The following is a 20,733-nucleotide window of genomic DNA, read 5'->3' on the forward strand; positions in this document are numbered from 1 at the left end:
CCTGACCAATGCAGTCTTGCCACACACATTTCCATTGAAAACGATGCAGCAAAGATCATTTTCCTGGCACGTCGCTTGGTCCATGTCACCTCTCTCTTTGCATCCCTCCACTGGCTCCCCCTTTTCCGTCCCATCTAACTACTTGCCTTTGCTTTCAAGGCCCTTCATGGCCTATCACCTCTCAGACGCTGTGTTGACTCCCGTCTTTGCTTTGCTGGCAATGCCACTCTGCATCACCCCCTCGGGTTCCATTTTCAGGCAAGCACCTTTGTGCTTGTTGTTCCATGTTTGTGCAGCGCCCGGCACAGTGCAGCCCTGGGGTCTGAGAGAGACCTCTTGATGCTGCTGCCATATGAGAACAAATCCTATCTCGGCCCAGGCGTGACAGTGCGGTGTAAATGGAGCCTGGTTTATTGCTCCTGTTGTGTTAAGGACACACTGGGATTCTTTCTAGGCTCTTAGCCTGGTCTTGAATCCAGTATGTGATGATTAGCGGTAAATAGGCCTAATGGCCTGTGATGGGACACTAGATGGGGGGGATCTGAGTTATGACAGAGAATTCTTCCTGGGTGTCTGGCTGGTGAATCTTGCCCACATGCTCAGGGTTCAGCTAATCGTCATATGTGGGGTCGGGAAGGAATTTTTCTCCAGGGCAGATTGGAAGAGGCCCTGGAGGTTTTCTCGCCTTCCTCTGCAGCATGGGGCACGAGTCGCTTGCTGGACGATTCTCTGCACCTTGAAGTCTTTAAACCATGAGCTGAGGACTTCAGCAGCTCAGACATAGGTTAAGGGTTTGTTGCAGGAGTGGGTGGGTGGGTGAGATTCTGCAGCCTGCGTTGTGCCGGAGGTCAGACTAGACGATCATAATGGTCCCTTCTGACCTTAAAGTCTCTGAGTCTATGATTACCCTCCCCCCACACACACCCCGGCCCCCAGGCAAGGATCTCCACACGCTTTGCCAGCATTGATGAATTCCATCTCATGACCTCCCTGGGAGGGTGATATCATAATCCCCATTGTACAGAGGGGCGGGCGGGACACGGAGCTTAATTGACATGCTGAAGGCCACTGGGCGAGTTAGCCAGAGAGCTGGAAACAGGACCCAGAAATCCTGATTCCCAGTCCAATGCCTTAACCGCAAGGTCACCCTCCCCCTGGGAAAATGCTGAGCAGGTATGGACAGGCCTGGAGTCTGGCTGTCTGTGAGGGCAGAGTGCAAATCTTTACCCTGACCCCACCACACAGCACCAGGGGGCAGAGCAGGTGGTTGTGTTAGACAGGGCAAGCCACTGCCACAGTGAGGGGCACAGGATGGAGGGATGGAGAGATGGAGAGAGGTGCATTGGGATGAAGGGATAGAGAGATGGATGGATGGAGGTACATGGGGATGGATGGATAGAGAGGTGGACGGATGGATAGAAGTGATCTATGGATAGAGGTGCATGGGGATGAAGAGGTAGAGAGATGGATGGATAGAGGTACGTGGGGATGAAGGGAAAGAGAGATGGATGAATGGAGGTACACGGGGATGGATGCATAGAGGTGGATGGATGGATAGAGGTGATCTATGGATAGAAGTGCATGGGGATGGATGGATAGAGGTGCATTGGGATGAAGGGATAGAGAGATGGATGGAGGGATGGACAGAGGTGCATGGGGATGGAGGGATGGATAGATGGATAGAGGGATGGATGGATAGAGGTGCATTGGGATGAAGGGATAGAGAGATGGACAGATGGAGGTACATGGGGATGGATGGATAGAGAGGTGGACAGATGGATAGAAGTGCTCTATGGATAGAGGTGCATGGGAATGGATGGACAGAGGAATGGATGGATAGAGGTGCATGGGGATGGACAGATACTTTGGACCCTCAGCCTCTTTATCCCTCCCTCAATTTCTAGCATACCCATCTCCATGCTGCCCAGGCCCCACTGGATGTGTTGGGAGCCTCTTATCACTGGCCGATCTCTTCCCCCCCGCCCCACCGCAGTCTTAGCAGGGCGCAGCGCCCAGCGGATCCTTCAAAAGGAGAAGGAAAAGGGCTGTAAAGGGATCTGTGAGCCCTCACCGCCCGCCTCTGGCCTCCTGCAAACAGGGGCTGCGGGGAGGCCCTGGCGCGAGCCAAGCTGGGAGTTTAGGTTTCAGTCCCTGCGGACGGCTAGCCCTGCCTCCTCCCCTCTCACATCTGCAGCTGGGATTGCAATTTGAAACACTGCCTGGGCTGGGCCAGGGCTAGGGGGTGGGAGGAAAGTACTTTGGGAAGCGAGAGGAAACCATAAAGAAAGGCAGAAGTGCAGCCGGGGTGGGCTGTCGGAGGAGAAGCACCAAGGCCAGGATTAGCCCTTCTTGGCATGACCGTCTGCTGGGAGAAAGGGGGGACCGGGAGACCGAGAGGAAAATCCTTGTGTGGGGGCAGAGGGCAGCTCGGAGGGTCTGTGGGCTGACAGGGAACAAGCTGAGCATGGAGGAGCTGCCCAGCTGGATCTAACGGCATCATCGGCTCAGACAGGCGGGATCAAAGCTTCTCTGTGCCACACCTCAGAGGTGAGCATACGCTGGGCCCTTTGGGAGACCCTGGGCTGGGGCTGACGCTGCTGGGGCGACCTGGGACAGGGCAGCTGGCAGTCACCCGGGCTGGAGCTGGGAAGGGACTCCTTGCCCGCCAGCGTGAAATGTGCATTGAGGCGCAGAGGGCATTAGACGCAGGGGAGCGCTGGAGAGGGGGCAGAGGGTGGTCTGTAATGTGGGGAGGGGAGCATGCTCGGATGGGCTGTAACTCAGGATTCCTGGCTTCTACTGCTAGCTTTGGGAGGCAATGTGGAGCGAGCACAGAGCGGGAGTCAGGACCTGTGGGTTCAACTCCCACCTCTGGGAGGAGAGTGGCCTGCAAACAAGGAGTCTGCATTTCTGGGGTTCAGCCCTGGCTCTGCTGACCTGGGCCTTAGTGATACGGGAACGGTGCCGATTACCTGCCCCCACAAAGAGTGTTGAGTTCTGCCGATGCCAAGCACCGTATGCAGCCAGCCCTAGGTATTGTGAATTGTTCGTGTCGGGAGACCCGCAGTCTATTCCCACTCCGCCTCGGCGTGGACTGCCGTCCTGCTTGCTTGCCTCTGCTGGATAAAGTCATTGCCAGCAGGAAAGTGACATGTTTTCAAACAAATGGCCGATGAAAACCTGATTCCCTGGTTAATTTCACACTGGGGATTTGTGGCTTTTCTGTCCCAGCAGGGCAAAGACATTCTTGCTGATTGGGACAGGAGATCAAACACTTTAGACGGGCAAACTCTACAGCTGGATCTGAACTTCCGTAGGCCCCAAGGAGCTTCTCCACAAAGAATACTTGGTAATTCCATAGTATTGGATCTGAGAACAACGATCACGCACTGATTAATTGTGCCTTACGATGCCTCCCCTGCCAGTGCGATGGCTTTCGTTAGTGCATGAGGTGGCTCCTAATTCCCTGATTTATTCGGGAGCTCAGCCCAGCTGCCTCACCCTTCTGCCCCACCCAGCTCTGACTTCCCTTTCCCTCGCTGGTTTCCATGGAAGCAGAAATACTATAAAACTCTAAGAAACGTTGCTTCTTAACTATTTGCAACCTGATCCAAAGCAGCAAGTGCTGGGAGGGGTGGGGATGCTCTTCTGAGGAGCCCCTCTTTCTGAGATTTCCAGAGCCGAAGGGCTGGGCTCATTCAGGGAAGGGGATGTCTTCCCTGCAGAGTTATCACATCCCAGGTTAACGGCACGGCAAAGCCCAACCCGAGTGACCATGCCCTCCCAGATTCTGCGCACCCCCATGTGTCGACAGGACCTCTGAGGGTGTATCCCCCGGTGCTTCGTGCTGGGCGGAGCCGAGCCGCTGTGTGAGGCCTGTGGGCACACGTGTCTGTGTGTGTGCTGGGCCGGGCAGGTGCGTAGAGGAGCTGGCGTGACTTGGGGGGGGGCAGGAGGGTACAGCTGCAGGCTGTGTGGAGGTGACCGTGGGTGGGGTAGGCGCGTGCGTGTGGGTGCAGATAGATGGTGGGTGCGCGGTGAGGACTGTGCGAGGAGGTGTCTGTGTGTAGCTGATTGTGCGGGAGAGGACAGTGTGCTCGTGCACAGGTGCGATGGGAGGTTTCGTGTGTGTATTCACAGATGCATGTTGTATGGCATACAAGGGAACCCTCCCCAGTAAGGAGCTTGGTAGAGGACGGAGAGAAAACCCTCATTTACCCTCCAGACAGACCTTGAGACAACACCTCACTCTTCCCCCTTGTGAGGCTCCTGCCACGGACACCCCCCCCGTCGCTGGGCGCACGAGGAACGACAGTACTTAGGGGCAGGGCTAGTGCTAGTTATGCGGGCCCCGGAACAAGCCATGCTTGCATCCAAAGCTGCTGGAAAGTGGGAGCGACTCTTCGTTAGTTGCAGTCTCTCCCTCCCCCTCTGGTCTCCGACCCCACAGCCTCCGCAGGTCTCTGCTCCAATAAGCAAGTCAGCCTCTGCCAGAGACATAAAACCAACCCCGGGTGGAGAGAGGGTAGCAGATCAAGGAGGGACCCTGCAGAGTCCAAAGACACCACGTAGTTCCCAGCCCAGGGACAGGACTCGGTGCTCCACCCTCCTGCGGGTATTGATGGCCCGGTAACAACCACAGTGGGTTACAGGCAGCAACCTCTACCTTGCAAGACTGGGGGTCCCAGTTTGCTTTTGCTCCCAGGGAACCTGAGTTTTCGGGTCTCGTCCGAGTCTGTCAATAGCGAGAAGCTTGGCCACCGGCTGCTCTCTGCCCGAGAGGAATTCGATGGTGGGCGAGAGGGGAGGGCCACGGGACCCAGGGAGATCTGTGGGAGCCCAGGACTGGAGTTGGCGCTGCACGGTCAATGCCGAGATGCATTCGCTGAACTGTAGCAAAGGGGAGCAGGGTTGGGATAGCAGGGGGTGCGGGAGGTCTGGATTGAGGTACCCCAGCAGAGCAGGGAGGGGCAGTCCATGAGATGGTTATTGGACACGAGAGGCCAGGACCTTGGTTTCAGATCTCATCTCCCAGGGCCTTGCGTCTGCTACTGCCTCAGAGGAAAGCACCCGCCCTCATGAGAACTCAGCATTGCAGCACCCTCGCGGCCCAGTGTGAACTAGCCCTGACCCTGCGGGTGTATTTCATGAGATCCAAGAGGATCACAGCCCAGGTGGTGTGTCTGTGGTTTAGGGCCCTTCCTTCGGATGGCCAGCCTGGCACGACTGCTGTCTAGCAGCACCAGCTCTCCGTTACGGAGCTCCTGGCACGAGAACGGAAGGGGAAAGGGAAAAGGGGACTTTAAACCCCCTTAGAGCAGCCCTGTGGCAGGGGACACAATCTTAAGCAGGTGAATCCTTATGGCCTAGGAAGCAGAAAATATGCAGCGTGCAGAGAACTATGACATGCCGTTGCTCAGGGGCTGGGAGCAGGGCCATTATGCCAGTTCTGCACTGGCCGGGGAGCTCTTCCCAGGGGGCCGCTTTCTCTCCCTTTGAGGCTCCTGCCGGAGCCGTGTGAAGAGGCCTCGGGATACCTGACAGTCAGGCCAGCTGGAGCTAACTTATCACTTCCCTGCCTATGCTGGGCCTCTGCCCCAGCGGCGTGGGAGAGCTCCCCGCCTTGCTAACCCGTCCTGTCACGCTGCAATGCACAGGAGTAAATACAAAGTGTTTCCCTGTCATCCGAATGAAAAGCTTCACTTTCGGGGGGGGGGGGGGGGGGGGGGGGGGAAGCACCAGGAGAAAAAAATCAGCAGAAGTTGGGAACCTTGTGGAAATAAGCACGCTTAGCTCCCGGAACTTGCACCTTGAGCGATCCCTGCTGGCCAACCCAGAAGCAGCCGCAGCGAGCTCCAGAAAGAACTGCTTCACGCTCGGCCAATGGGAGAATGTTAGTGGCCAGCAGTGGTGTGGGGAGGGTGGGCTCAGAGGACTTCTCCATGAACCCGCTAAACTGTATCGCTGTCCTGATCTTCTCTTTGCTTGTCCCTTCTGCATGGGGGGAGAGTGAGTGTGGCTAAAGCCTCCCAGCACGGTACGTGTTAGACTAGCTCGCTCCAGTCCGTCGCCTTGCACGCTCTCCATGGATGTGGGATGCAGGGGTTGCCAGAACAAACATCCATCAATAATTCGTGATAAGCTGCAGCGAGAGTATTGCTACCTGCCAAGTCTGGAGGAGCCGTATCTTCCCAGAGGAACCTCGCGCTGAGCTTTCAGGATGCAATTCGCAGGCGGGCCTGTTGGAAAGGAGCTACTCAACTCCTGAGAAACAATCGTTTCACCAGAGTGTCCTGCAGTTTGCAGACCAGCTTTCTCTAAGCAGCTTACTGTAAGCTTTCAACAGGCAGCCCCTCTTTTACTGCTCATAGTTTATTCCCGGTGGCAGATTTAGATCCCTGGGCCGCATGGGGCTCGTTCCTTCCCCTCCTGCTTCATTGACCGTTTTATTTACAAGGCAACAGGGGCTGCCAGAGCGGAAATGCAGCTGCTTAGGGAACGGCTTGGTACCTGCCATTTTTAGCACAAGGCTTTTCCTCATGGGGCTGCTGGGACTTGGAAACTGGCTGCCTGAGTATCAGTGTGTGGGTGGGTTTGGCTTCAGACAAGGCCCAGAATAGCTAATCCCGGTTCTCGTGCCCAGGGTCGGGGCTTCAGGAGCGGGCGCACATGCCAATCTGCAGGCCCAGTAGCCCCTGAGCCATCCAGCGTGATTTGTTCTAATTTTCTGCAGAGCCTCAAGCCTGGATGTTAGCCAGGAAAATGAAAGAGGTCAGCTGATCAATATTTTTCGTGCAAAAAATTCTTTGCATGAAAAATAGCTTTTTCCAAAACCTGAAAACCAACAGTTTTTGGCTGACAAATGTTTGATTTTTTTTTCCCCACAAAAACGTGAAAACTTTTAAAGAGAAAACATGCAAGTTTGTGCCAAAAACCTGAAAATCAAAAACTTTTCAGCCCAAACACTTTTCCGTTTCCCTCTCCAGCTCCACTCAGGAGTCCAGTGTGCCTTGACCAGGGAGACTGGCCCCTTTAAGAGGTAATGGGTCCAGCCCCACCTGTGATTCCTTCAGCTTCCTTCCCCAGGTATCACAATCACATGATAGGCAGGTCATGTGGCCAGATCAGGCCTGGAGCGTACATAAGAGGGATGCCTCTAAAGAGGCCAGGAGGGGAGAGAGCAGACTGCTGTGGGCCCCCTGACCCAAGAGGCTCCGTGAACCAGGACTGGAACTGGCTATTGGGGGAAGCCGGCCTAAGCCCAGCTCTGGTGCTCCAGGACGGCCCCCTGCTACGCTCCTCATCCGTTCCTCCCGTGAATATCTCTTCTTTGTCCATGGCCGGCACTTTGAAACTGCTGAAGAGAGGTGGCCCGCGAGGAATCCAGCCCAGGCATCACGGGAGACCTAGAGCAGTTTGCTGGGATGGGGCTGGCATGTTAGACAGATCGCCAGCCAGTTGGGACGGTCTCGAAGCAAAATAGCTTGGGGCTGTCAGAAATCCTGACCCGGCTCCCCCAGAGCGAACGTTCACAGACGTCTCCTGTGTGAGGGGGTGACAAACAGCAGCTGGAGGGAGGTGGTAGGAATAGCACAGGTGCAGAGAGGGGTCCTGAGCAGCCGTGAGGCAGAGCTCTGAGCGGGAAATGGAGGTGGGGGGTGAGAGATTAGCAAGGCAGGAGACAGGACAGGACTACTATAGGACAGGCCTAACAAAGAAAATAACAGAACGCCACTAGCCGTCACCTTCAGCCCCCAACTAAAACCCCTCCAACGCATTATTAAGGATCTACAACCTATCCTGAAGGATGACCCAACACTCTCACAAATCTTGGGAGACAGGCCAGTCCTTGCCTACAGACAGCCCCCCAACCTGAAGCGAATACTCACCAGCAACCACAAACCACACAACAGAACCACTAACCCAAGAACCTATCCTTGCAGCAAAGCCCGTTGCCAACTGTGCCCACATATCTATTCAGGGGACACCATCACAGGGCCTAATAACATCAGCCACACTATCAGAGGCTCGTTCACCTGCACGTCTACCAATGTGATATATGCCATCATGTGCCAGCAATGACCCTCTGCCATGTACCTTGGTCAAACTGGACAGTCTCTACGTAAAAGAATAAATGGACACAAATCAGATGTCAAGAATTATAACATTCATAAACCAGTCGGAGAACACTTCAATCTCTCTGGTCACGCGATTACAGACATGAAAGTTGCGATATTACAAAAAAAAACTTCAAATCCAGATTCCAGCGAGAGACTGTTGAATTGGAATTCATTTGCAAATTGGATACAATTAACTTAGGCTTGAATAGAGACTGGGAGTGGCTAAGTCATTATGCAAGGTAACCTATTTCCCCTTGTTTTTTCGTACCCCCTCCCCCCTCAGACGTTCTTGTTAAACCCTGGATTTGTGCTGGAAATGGCCCACCTTGATTATCATACACATTGTAAGGAGAGTGGTCACTTTAGATAAGCTATTACCAACAGGAGAGTGGGTTTGTGGAGGGGGGGAGAGAGTGGGTTTGTGGGAGGGGGGAAGAAAACCTGGATTTGTGCTGGAAATGGCCCACCTTGATTATCATACACATTGTAAGGAGAGTGGTCACTTTAGATAAGCTATTACCAGCAGGAGAGTGGGGTGGGGGGAGGTATTTTTTCATGCTTTGTGTGTATAAAAAGATCTTCTACACTTTCCACAGTATGCATCCGATGAAGTGAGCTGTAGCTCACAAAAGCTTATGCTCAAATAAATTGGTTAGTCTCTAAGGTGCCACAAGTCCTCCTTTCCTCAAGGCAGGAGAAGTGCCAGGCCAGGAGCCTAGGGAAGATCCACAGGGCTGCAGCAGGGCTGCCTGGCCAGGAGAGGCAATGTAGCAGAGCCAACTCATGCCACCCACCCCACCACAGCCAATCAGTCGAACAAAAATGTTAATAATACTTTTTAAAGTACCGGCCAATCAGAGCGGGGGGAGGGCGGGGCGGACACAGTGATACGGCGCCCCCTGGTGGTTGGCACCCAGGGTGATTGCTCTCCTCATCAGCCCCTAGGCCATGGGTGGGGTGGGGAGCGGGGTCAGGCTCTGCAGAGCAGGTGGTAGCCGGGCAAGGGCACGGCATGCCTTTCTGGCTGAGAGTAGCTATAGCCTTCTCTCGACGAGGGGGGTTGCACCGGTGTTACCAAAGCGACCTAGTCAAACCTGTGCGAAGCCCCACCGCGGGCGCCCGTAAAGCAGCGTCGCCCTTAGATCACTCTCCCTAGTGCTCATCACGTTCTAGTCAAACCACGGCAACTTTTCTAGTACAGACGAGTCCTAAGTGTCTTTGCTTCAGAAACACATGCCCCAGCACGCTCCTAGCCTGGTCCGGATGCCGGGTCAAACCCAGAAGGTCCTGAGATTTCCCATCTGATCACTAGAGGTTCTCTGCCCCTGTGGTGACTGGTCCATCACTAGTCAGTGCAATTGTAACAACCTGCATCCTCAGGTAGGACTTGAACGCAGGACTTTCAGCACCAAACAACATCCAGCTGAGCTAAAGGAGTAACTCCATTAGGTAGCAGTGATAGTCATCTGTTGTCCTCTTTGTGGAACAGCCACTAGTGGGGGATGCAGTGAACACTTCTCAAGGGCATCTCAGGAGCATGATGCACGCAGGACACAATGCTTACCCCTGCATTCTTCTGAATTTGCAGCCAGGAAGGTATGTGAAGATGTCGACCTTCCTAGATCCTGGGATGCACACTCTCCAGATAGGTAAGACTTATTCGTGGGTTGGATACTATGGTACTCAGATGGGCTGGCGGTCAGGGCCATGTAACTACCTAGGCTGGGTACCATCTGTCTTGGAAGGTTTAGACACAACAAATCCTGCATCTTGGCAGGGGATTAGTCTAGATGACCCTAACGGTCCCGTTTAACACTTTGATTGTAGGTTTCTAGGTAGTTAGATATGGTAGAGACAAGCATTAGTGGATGATAGCTGCATGCTGTTAGTTAAAGGAATTATTGGATGTGGTCCATGGAAAGAAACCTGGGAGCAAAGGGACAAAATTAAGAAAAGGAAAATTTAGTCTTAACCTCAGGGAAACCCTCCTGACAGCGAGATGTTCTGCTGGGCTGTGGAATCGTCGCCCACAGGAAGGGGTGGAGGCTTCAGAGCCCAGGGCTCTTCCCACAAGCCCGGTCAGAGCACCAAAATGTGCTGTGATCTAGTAGTTCTTTTCCAGCGCCTCGTAGATTATACCACCAGCTGGGACCAATGTGATCATCTAGCATGACCTCCTCTGTGACACACTTCATAGAAGTGCCCTCGGTTAATTCATGTCTGAATTAGGGAAACATCCACTCTTGATTTGAAAACGACCCATGATGGAGAATCCACCACAACTTGTTCCAGTGGTTAATTACCTTCACTGTTAAACCTTTGCGTCTTATTTCCAGTCTGAGTTTGTCTAGCTTCAACTTCCAGCCTTTGGATCTTGTGGTACCAATGTCTGCTAGCCTGAAAAGCCCTCTGTTATCAAATTTCTGTTCCCGATGTAGTATTTACAGCGTGTGATCAAGTCCACCCCAGAACCTTCTCTTGGTTAAACTAAACAGATTGAGTTTACATCTAAAATTCTTTGACATCACTGATGCAAGGATGGAGAGCGGAGCTTTACACATTCACTTTATTACAGTGCCTCCCGCACACAGCCTTCTTCTGTTACAAAGCCATTGCTCTCTGAGCGGGGTGTGGTTCGAAAGAGAGAGCCAGAGATTGAAGACTCTAAAGATGGGGCTGAGCCAAACCAACCCAATATCCTGCAATAGGGTTTTATACACACTCACATTTTGCAGTTAGCCTCCTCAATTTCTAGACCTGGCCAAACCCAAGCCTTGGCTGCCGACAACTCTACATTTCAGTGGGGTTCAAACTTTTGTGCCAAGTTTCGCAGTCCTGGCTTAGTCTCTAGTTAATAAACAGCCTGAAGACAAGCCGGAAGAGCCTGTAGCCACCATAAAAAATGTTACCATAGGAAATATTCTACAGCTGCACTTGGCTTGTGGATCAGCCATGCCCCGCAGAGTCCTGCCTGCATGGAATATTTTGAGAACCTGGCAGGGAGTGTGTGAGGGGGGGGTGAGGGGGGAAGATATGCAGAGAAAATGGCCCAGGAGAGGGATCTGCAGAGTGTAAGAGCTTGACAGCTACTTGCCTTCTGTAATGTAGCACATACTTGGGATGGCATCACTACCGTCTTGTGGGCCAGCGAATCATAGAAGATTAGGGTCGGAAGAGACCTCAGGAGGTCATCTAGTCCAACCCCTGCTCAAAGCAGGACCAACACCAACTAAATCATCCCAGCCAGGGCTTTGTCAAGCTGGGCCTTAAAAACCTCTAAGGATGGAGATTCCACCACCTCCCTAGGTAACCCATCCAGCGCTTCACCACCCTCCTAGTGAAATAGTTTTTCCTAATATCCAACCTAGACCTCCCCCACTGCAACTTGAGACCATTGTTCCTTGTTCTGTCATCTGCTACCACTGAGAATAGCTGAGCTCCATCCTCTTTGGAACCCCCCTTCAGGTAGTTGAAGGCTGCTATCAAATCCCCCCTCACTCTTCTCTTCTGCAGACTAAACAATCCCAGTTCCCTCAGCCTCTTCTCGTAAGACATGTTCCCCAGCCCCCTAATCATTTTTGTTGCCCTCCGCTGGACTCTCTCCAATTTGTCCACATGCTTTCTGTAGTGGGGGGCCCAAAACTGGATGCAATACTCCAGATTGGCCTCACCAGTGCCGAATAGAGGGGAATAATCACTTCCCTCGGTCTGCTGGTAATGCTCCTACTAATGCAGCCCAATATGCCGTTAGCCTTCTTGGCAACAAGGGCACACTGTTGACTCATATCCAACTTCTCGTCCACTGTAATCCCCAGGTCCTTCTCTGCAGAACTGCCGCTTAGCCAGTCGGTAGCCAGCCTGTAGCGGTGCATGGGATTCTTCCGTTCTAAGTGCAGGACTCTGCACTTGTCCTTGTTGAACCTCATCAGATTTCGTTTGGCCCAATCCTCTAATTTGTCTAGGTCACTCTGGATCCTATCCCTACCCTCTAGTTTATCTACCTCTCCCCCCAGTTTAGTGTCATCTGCAAACTTGCTGAGGGTGCAATCCATCCCATCATCCAGATCATTAATGAAGAAGTTGAACAAAATCGACCCCAGGACCGACCCTTGGGGCACTCCAATTGATACCGGCTGCCAACTAGACATTGAGCTGTTGATCACTACCCGTTGAGCCTGACAATCTAGCCAGCTTTCTATCCACCTTATAGTCCATTCATCCAATCCATACTTCTTTAACTTGCTGGCAAGAATACTGTGGGAGACTGTGTCAAAAGCTTTGCTAAAGTCAAGATATATCATGTCCACCACTTTCCTCATATCCACAGAGCCACTTATATCATCATAGAAGACAATCAGTTGGTCAGGCATGACTTGCCCTTGGTGAATCCATGCTGACTGTTCCTGATCACTTTCCTCTCCTCCAAGTGCTTCAGAATGGTTTCCTTGAGGATCTGCTCCATGATTTTTCCAGGGACTGAGGCGAGACTGACTGATCTGTCCATTTTCCTTTTCCCCGGATTCTCCTTCCTCCCTTTTTTAAAGATGGGCACTACATTAGCCTTTTTCCAGTCGGCCGGGACCTCCCCCGATCGCTACGAATTTTCGAAGATAATGGCCAATGGCTCTGCAATCACATCCGCCAACTCCCTCAGCACTCTCGGATGCAGCGCATCCAGCCCCATGGACTTGTGAACGTCCAGCTTTTCGAAATAGTCCGTAACCTGTTCTTTCACCACTGAGGGCTGCTCACCTCCTCCCCATGCTGTGCTGCCCAGTGCAGCAGTCTGGGAGCTGACCTTGTCTGTGAAGACAGAGGCAAAAAAAGCATTGAGTATTTCAGCTTTTTCCACATCATCTGTCACTAGGTTGCCTCCCCCATTCAGTAAGGGGCCCGCGCTTTCCCTGACCACCTTCTTGTTGCTAACATACCTGTAGAAACCCTTCACATCCCTTGCTAGCTGCAACTCCAATTATGCTTTGGCCTTCCTGATTACACCCCTGCATGCTCTAGCAATATTTTTATACTCCTTCCTAGTCATCTGTCCAAGTTTCCACTTCTTGTAAACTTCCTTTTTGTGTTTAAGCTCACCGAAGATTTCTCTGTTAAGCCAAGCTGGTCGCCTGCCATATTTACTATTCTTTCTACGCATTGGGATGGTTTGTCCCTGTAACCTCAATAAGGCTTCTTTAAAATACAGCCAGCTCTCCTGGACTCCTTTCCGACTCATAATAGCCTCCCAGGGGATCCTGCCCATCAGTTCCCTGAGGGAGTCAGAGTCTGCTTTTCTGAAGTCCAGGGTCTGTATTCTGCTGCTCTCCTTTCTTCCTTTTGTCAGGATCCTGAACTCGACCATCTCATGGTCACTGCTGCCCAGGTTGCCACCCACTTCTACTTCCCTGTTTGTGAGCAGCAGATCAGGAGGAGCACGGCCCCTAGTTGGTTCCTCCAGCACTTGCACCAGGAAGGTGTCCCCAACACTCTCCAAAAACTTCCTGGATTGTCTGTGCATTGCTGTATTGCTCTCCCAGCAGATATCGGGGTGATTGAAGTCCCCCATGAGAACCAGGGCCTGTGATCTGGACACTTCTGTTGGTTGTCTGAAGAAAGCCTCGTCTACCTCCTCCTCCAGGTCTGGTGGTCTATAGCAGACACCCACCACAACCTCACCCTTGTTGCTCTTGCCTCTAAACTTAACCCAAAGACTCTCAACAGGCTTTTCTGCAGTTTCATACTTGAGCTCTGAGCAGTCATACTGCTCCCTTACATACAGTGCAACTTCCCCACCTTTTCTGCCCTGCCTGTCCTTCCGGAACAGTTTATACCCATGACAGTACTCCAGTCATGTGAGTTATCCCACCAGGTCTCTGTTATTCCAATCACATCATAATTCCTTGACTGTGCCAGGACTTCCAATTCTTCCTGCTTGTTTCCCAGGCTTCTTGCGTTCGTGTATAGGCTCCTAAGATATCTAGCCGATCGCCCTACTTTCTCAGTATGAATCAGGAGACCTCCCCTGTTGCACCCTCCTCCCTGTTGTTCCTCCCGGTATTCCACTTCCCCATTTGCCTCCGGGAGTAGGTCTCCATCCCCCGGTGAACCTAGTTTAAAGCCCTCCTCACTAGGTTAGCAAGCCTACCTGTGAAGATGCTCTTCTCTCTCTTCGTTAGGTAGATCCCAACTCTTCCTAGCAATCCTTCTTCCTGGAACAACATCCCATGATCAAAGACTCCAAAGCCCTCTCTCCAACACCACCTACGTAACCACGCTTTTACCTCCACAATTTGATGGTCCCTACCTGGGCCTTTTCCAGTGAAGGGTTTTTTCATTCGGAACCACATGCTTCCCCACCACCACCATGTTACTTGGAGCTGGTCATGGGACCCTTGTCTTGTTATTCTGGGCTGTCTTTCCAAACGCGCAGGGTCCCCCGTTCAGGAGGACATCTGTGTTCCAGCCAGAAGGTTGAGAAATGAACCATCTCTGCCATTCAGAGACCCTTGCACTGCTAGTTGAGAATCTGCCCATCCTCCAGGGGACCTACTTGTGTCCTGCTTGACATCAGCTGGTCTCCCCCTGAACAGACGGAGGATCAACCTTGGGGGGGAAGTGTCGGGGTCGGGTCGGTTCTGAAAATGTCTCGACATTCGGATCAGGTTCAGGTTGACTGTGTTTGGCTCAGATCTGGGTCAGTCTGTAACATTAGGCTAGTTCCTCTCCCGCTAGCCTGGGCCAAGGCAGGGTTTGAAGCTGCGGCTGCTAGTTCTAAAAGCCGCGGGAGCCACCGGAGCAGCTCCTTGAGCTGGCTTCTTTACTAGACTCCTATCTTCTCGTGTCTTATGGAGACACAAACACCAGCTAATGCGCCACTAGGAATTTAAAAAACATTTGCTACCATGGCCAAAACCCCAGCGAACAGGAGTGACGGGTGCAGAGAGCAGATCTCATGCAATATTAACCTTGTCCCCGCCAGTCCCCCAGGAGCCATGCTCCTTGCCCATTGCCCACTGTCGTGTCTTCCTCCAGCCTACTGTGGTGTAGCCCCGCAGCCTGCCACATCCACCGGAGCTTGTGGGAGCTGCAGGTACTTGGCTCTGTCCAGCCAGCAATAAAAGGAAAGGGAGTTTTGTGGTTGAAGCGCTAGCGTAGGACTCTGGAGAGTTGGGTTCCAATCCTGGCTCGGGCATAGATGCCCTGTGTAACTTTGGCCTTCCTCTTCCTGTGCCTTCCCCTCCACTTGTAAAATGGGGGAGATCTTTCCTTTGCCTCTTTAGATTGCAAGCTGCTTGGGGAAGAGACTGTCTCCCACACTGGGCCTGTGCAGAGCCCAGCATGGTGGGGCCCTGATCTCAGTTGTGCCATCTCTGTGCTACTGTGCTCCAAACAGTCAGACATTCTCCAGTGTCCAGCCCACCTCCTCCCATGCACAGAGAAGCAGAGCTCCAGACTCCTGTCCTTACCACCTTAGCGGGCTGCCTCCTCCTTTCAGAATCCAACAGGAAGCTGCCCACCTTTCCGAAAACCCACCTGCTCCATCCTGCTCCATCATCCTCTTTGTCCTCCCTTCCCTGCTCTCTCGGCCAAAACCAACCTCTTCTCCGTCCCCATCACACAATCTCACCCCCTCTTGGAGCAAAAATCTTCTTCTCTGCAGCTCCCCCAACCTCTGGACCCTTTACTGAGTCCCATCTCACTGCAGACACTCCACTCTCTCCCTTGACATGTCTCTCCACCCACCGGGATGACTTCTTATTTAGCTCTGCAATTGGATTATTTACAATAACCCCGCACAGCGCTTTGCCACGCGATTTGTTTGGAGAGACACCGCACCAGACAAAATTGTTTCATGGTGTCTCTAGCTCTCAAAGCAACGGTTCATCCCTGACCCCCCGCACAGTTCCCACCGGGTTGGTCTGTTTCCATTAAGTTAAAAAGTCCTGACTGACTTTCCTTTTTGTTTAAAATCAAATATTAATGCCCCGGACACTGGCAACAATGAAACCCACTTAGAAAACAGGCACAAATGGAATGAAGCCGTGTCTGGTCAGGCAGTGATTCGAGGCCCAGCCGGTAGCGAGTGTCTGTAACGAATCCCAGAAGGAGTCGAGAGCAATGTTCAGAAAAGTACAAAATCTGCTTCTGCAGCCGCTCTGCTGATTAACCTGGGCGAGGCACGACACCTGTCAGCTCGCGGTACGGATACATGCAGTGAGCTCAGCTCTCAGCCCGCAGCCTTTACGGAGACTGAAACTTTACGGTCCAGCCCGCAGAGTGCTACCGTAAAACTTGGCAAAGCTTGATTCAGTTCCGTGCTCTTCGGCGAGGCATTTATGCTCCCTGGGCCACAATTCCCCATGGATGAAAGAAGGGTACCAGCACCACCCTGCCTTATAGAGGTATTCTACATCACAGATTGTTCAAGCACTCATTCTATGGCAATGTGTGGCCACAGAAGTACAGTAGATTCAGCGCTCCCCCAAAATGCAACCGCTGTTAGTGTCTGACTGCGTCAGGCAGTTCCCAAAGGCTTGCCGTTTTCCTTGGCACTTTTATTTGTTGTTCGCTTATTTCTGCCCGGGGACACTTGAGTCAGATCTGGTTTCAGGTGCAGGGAAAGGGGTGTCAGCGTCTTCCCCAGGGACACGAGGCTCATGGGCAGTCTCTGACAAAGCTTAAAGAACTTTCCCAAACTTGAATGTGTTGAGCCTCGCCACAGAGGTTGTATTACAGGCGGGGAAACTGAGACACAGAGCAGGGGCGTGACTTGCACAAACTGAATCAGTGTCACAGAGCTAGGATGACCGCGCAGGAGACCGCAGCCTGCAGTTCTACCCACTACGCCACACTGCCCCTCCCTGGACTAGAACTGCCTCTCTATGGCCGGTGGAAGGAGGTGGAGCTAAGCTCATGTGGTTCAGTGAGCAAAAAATAAGTTTTTTCCTTCCTTGGAACCAAAACTTCTGCTGATCCCAAGCTGGCGTCGCTGCTTGGATGGGTTCTAAGCTCCTGGAACTTGACGTTTTTGCCGTCCTGACTCCCAGATAAGCTTCCTACAGTCTGATCCGCAGCCAGGCCTAGCGGTGCTGGGCATAGCCCGAGCTGTTCCCTTCCCCCAGCAGGGCGAGAGCAGTCGGAGACACATCCTAGGCTTGCCAGTTTTGGTTGGATGTATTCCTAGAGGTTTCCTGGAGGTTTCATCACATGACATAATCTTTAATTAAAGATTAGTCTTTAATTCCCGGAGAGTCCAGTACAATCCTGGAGGGTTGGCAACCCTAACACATCCAGATGTTGGTCTTGTTTTGTATACATCATGGTCTGCAGATCTCTGAGGATCCCCCCATCGCTAGGTGGAGCTTGGGTTGCCAGGTGTCCGGTTTGCAACCAGAATGTCCCATTGAAAAGGGACCCTGGCAGCTCTGGTTGGCACAGCTGACCGGGCCGTTAGAAGTCCGGTCGGCAGCACAGTGGGGGTCTGGGGCTAAGACAGGCTCCCTGCCCACCCTAGCTCCGCACAGCTCCTGGAGCAGCCGCCAGGTCCCTGCGGCCCTTAGGCGCTGGGTCGGCCAGGGACTGGGAGGCTCTGCATGCTGTCCCAGCCCCAGTACCGGCTCTGCAGCTCCCATTGGCTGGGAACTGTGACCAATGGGAGCTGTGGGGGGCGGGCAGTGCCTGCAGGTGTGAAGTCACCACGCACCGCGCAGAGCCTCCTGGAAACTCATGCATCTAGAGGCTGCAGGGACCTGGCAGTCGCTTTCTCGGAGGCATGGTAAGCGCCACCGGGACCCCACACCCCATCCCCCTGGCCCAGCCTGGTGTCCCCTCCCTCGCCCCAAACCCCTCATCCCCAGTCCAACCCCCAGCTGGAACCCTCACCCCCCCACACACCCCATCCCCCTGGTCCAGCCTGGAATCCCCTCTTGCACCCCAAACCCCTCATCCCAGGCCCCACCCCAGAGCCCATCCCCCAGCCAGAGCCCTCACCCCCCTGCACTCCAATCCCCTGCCCCAGCCCGCAGCCCCCTGCTCACCTAGAACCCCTCATCCCCACCCCCACCCCAGAGCTTGCAAGCCCAGCCCAGAGCCCTCATCCCCTCCCGCACCTCAACCCTCTGCCCCAGCCCAGTGAAAGTGAGTGAGGGTGGGGAAGAGTGAGCGGTGGAAGGAGGGGGATGGAGCAAGCAGGAGGCGGGGCCTTTGAGAAGGGGCGGGGCATGGGCGGGGCCTCAGAGAAGGGACGGGGCAGCGATGTTCGGTTTTGCGTGATTGGAAAGTTGGCAACCCTAGATGGAGCCAGGCAGCAACGGGACAGAACCCGAGATGCAAACAGTCTCAGCCTAGTTGGATCAGGAGAGCCATAGGACAGGATACTCTTCACCTTGCATGGTGGGAATCAGACCGGGGCGCATCTCCTGGCTCCGATTTGCCATCACACTTCAGGGTTGTAGATACCTAGGGTGCCAACCGCCCCGTTTTATAGCCATTCGACTCCAAACTCTGTGGCTGCCTTTCCCCAGCCCAGCCACTGCTGAGTCCGGATCCAGCTGTGTACTCTGCCGCCCGGGCCCGTGGCCAGACAAAGCCTGGGGCTGAGTGCAGCCCCGGACCCCGTTGGCAGGGGCAGCTGCCAAGTGGCAAAGTGAAAGCCAGCCCCGCCCCCTCCCCTGGTCTCCCCGGGCCGACAGCTGGAGAATGTCAGTCAGCAAGTACTCTCCCAGGCAGGATGATTAACTCCCACTCCTAATTGGAACCATGCGCCCGGAGCAATGTGGAGGGGCAGGCAGGGGCAGGGCGTGGCTGGTCACTCTGCAGGGGCGAGGGCCAGCTTCCAGAATACAGAGCTTACGGGGGCTCCCACCATCCCTGGATCTCACTGTGCTGGAGGTTAGCCGTATCCTGTGGGCAAAAGCAGCCCATCACCTACCTCCGCACAAGGGATGGGCTGGGGGGGCAGGGGGCAGAAATAGCAGCAAACCCCCTAGAGCTGGCATAGCCCATCTGCACGGACTCTGTGCTGAGACGGGTGGCTTGGAGTTGATGGCGGACAAACAAACCGGCCAGTTCTGCAGGGACCAGTCATTATTCTTTCTTTAACCATCAACTCCTGCGTTGCGGGAGACAAATGTTAGCTACTAGCGAGTAGCTGGAGAGCTAGATACCGGAGATGGAGGAATGGATAGAGCAGCCTGTACTTGCAAAGATGGGCATGTTTCCAGGCTTTTCCTTCCACCTTAGAGCATGAAAACGGGGTCATAATAACCAGAGATGGCCTCAAGCTGCCAAATCTCCATCGGGCTCCAAATACTTCCAAGTTTTGGGTATGTGTGTTGGGGGGGTTGCAGCGATTTTAATTACAACAGAGCTCCTATTTTACAAACCTGTTGGGGCTTGAGGAATTCACAACCTCGGCAGCTCATAAAGCTGAACGTCTCCGATCACGGTGGGCCAAGCGCATACCCTGCAGCATGGCACACCGCATCGCTCTCTTCTTGGCCCTCAACCCACGGCCAAGCCATTTCAAGGCACCGACGGCATCGGGATGCGAAGGGATGTCAGCTTGTCCTGCATCGATGTCACTTTTGTTGCGTGGCTTTTTCTTTTCCGTCTGGAAACGTGACCGTCGAACTGGTCGTCCGTAGGACGGGGGCTCCTAAAATTGCAGTTTTACTGTCACAGATTTTAAGACCAGAAGTCGCCTTTCGATCATCTAATCTGACCGTCTGTATCGCACGGGCCAGAGAGGTTCCTCCAGGTACCCTGCATTGAGACTAAAAACTAAAGCTTCTTCCAGAAAGACATTCAGTCTGGATCTGAAGACTCCAAAAGATGGAGAACCCCCCACGTCCCTTAGTAGTTTGTTCCCCGGGGCAGCAGGGATCGTAGGCTGGGGCAGCTAAGCCTCTCCAAACAGGCAGGCGTGGCCTTGCCCACGCTCTGCCTCGAGGCCCCGCTTCTGTGTCCCACTCTTCCCCCGGGACCCTGCCCACGCTGCTCCTCTTCCCGCCCTCACTCAGTCTCTCCCACGAAGCCCGTGAGGACTGGGGCTGGGGCTAGGGCCAGTGGGTTGGCAGCCTGGGGCTCGGACTGGCCAGAGCAGCTGGGGCGGGCCCGCCGGGGCAGGCTGGGGCAGCTGGCAGGCTGGGACTTGGGGCGGCTGGGGCGGGGGTCCTCCATCCACCATGGGGAGCTCAGGGCTCCGATGGGGGAAGGGGCAGGGTAGGGGTGTGGCTCAGTCAGAAGGGGCGGGGGCTAGCCTCCCCGAACGGGGGTTTCATGTGCCACCCATGTTTGTTCCAATGGTTAATCACCCGCATTGTTAAAAAACGGTGCCTTATTTCTGATTTGAATCCGTCTGGATTTACCGTCCAGCCATTGGTTCCTGTTCTGCTTTCCTCCGCGAGAGTCAAGAGCCCTTTAATACCTGGTCGTTTCTCCCCAAAGAAGGTCCTTATAGACTAGAATCAAGTCACGCCTCAGTCTTCTTTTTTATAAGCTAAGCAGGTTGATCAATTGAAATCACCCACTCTAAGGCATTTTCTCCAGCCTTTGCATCGTTTCTCTGGCTCTTTTCTGCACCCTCTGCAACTTTCAACCCCCCTTTCCCAATGTGGAC

At 53.7% G+C, this 20,733-nt stretch overlaps 1 protein-coding gene across 3 annotated transcripts in view; it reads left to right on the top strand.

The window, feature by feature from the left end:
- Window positions 1–2,235: 2,235 nt before the first annotated feature.
- Window positions 2,236–20,733, top strand: part of HSPA12B (heat shock protein family A (Hsp70) member 12B) — a 65,772-nt gene continuing 47,274 nt past the window's right edge. The window contains exons 1-3 of one of the 3 annotated variants that reach the window (XM_037898428.2): window positions 2,236–2,547; window positions 3,235–3,349; window positions 9,709–9,769. In XM_037898428.2, coding sequence (XP_037754356.1) covers window positions 9,727–9,769 — 43 coding nt within the window. In that variant the 5' untranslated portion in view covers window positions 2,236–2,547; window positions 3,235–3,349; window positions 9,709–9,726. The remainder of the gene's footprint in view (window positions 2,548–3,234; window positions 3,350–9,708; window positions 9,770–20,733) is intronic. The other 2 variants (XM_037898427.2, XM_043544976.1) reach the window with 2 other exon arrangements.

The sequence above is a fragment of the Chelonia mydas genome, chromosome 4 (genome assembly GCF_015237465.2).
Source record: "Chelonia mydas isolate rCheMyd1 chromosome 4, rCheMyd1.pri.v2, whole genome shotgun sequence".
NCBI lineage: Eukaryota > Metazoa > Chordata > Testudines > Cheloniidae > Chelonia > Chelonia mydas.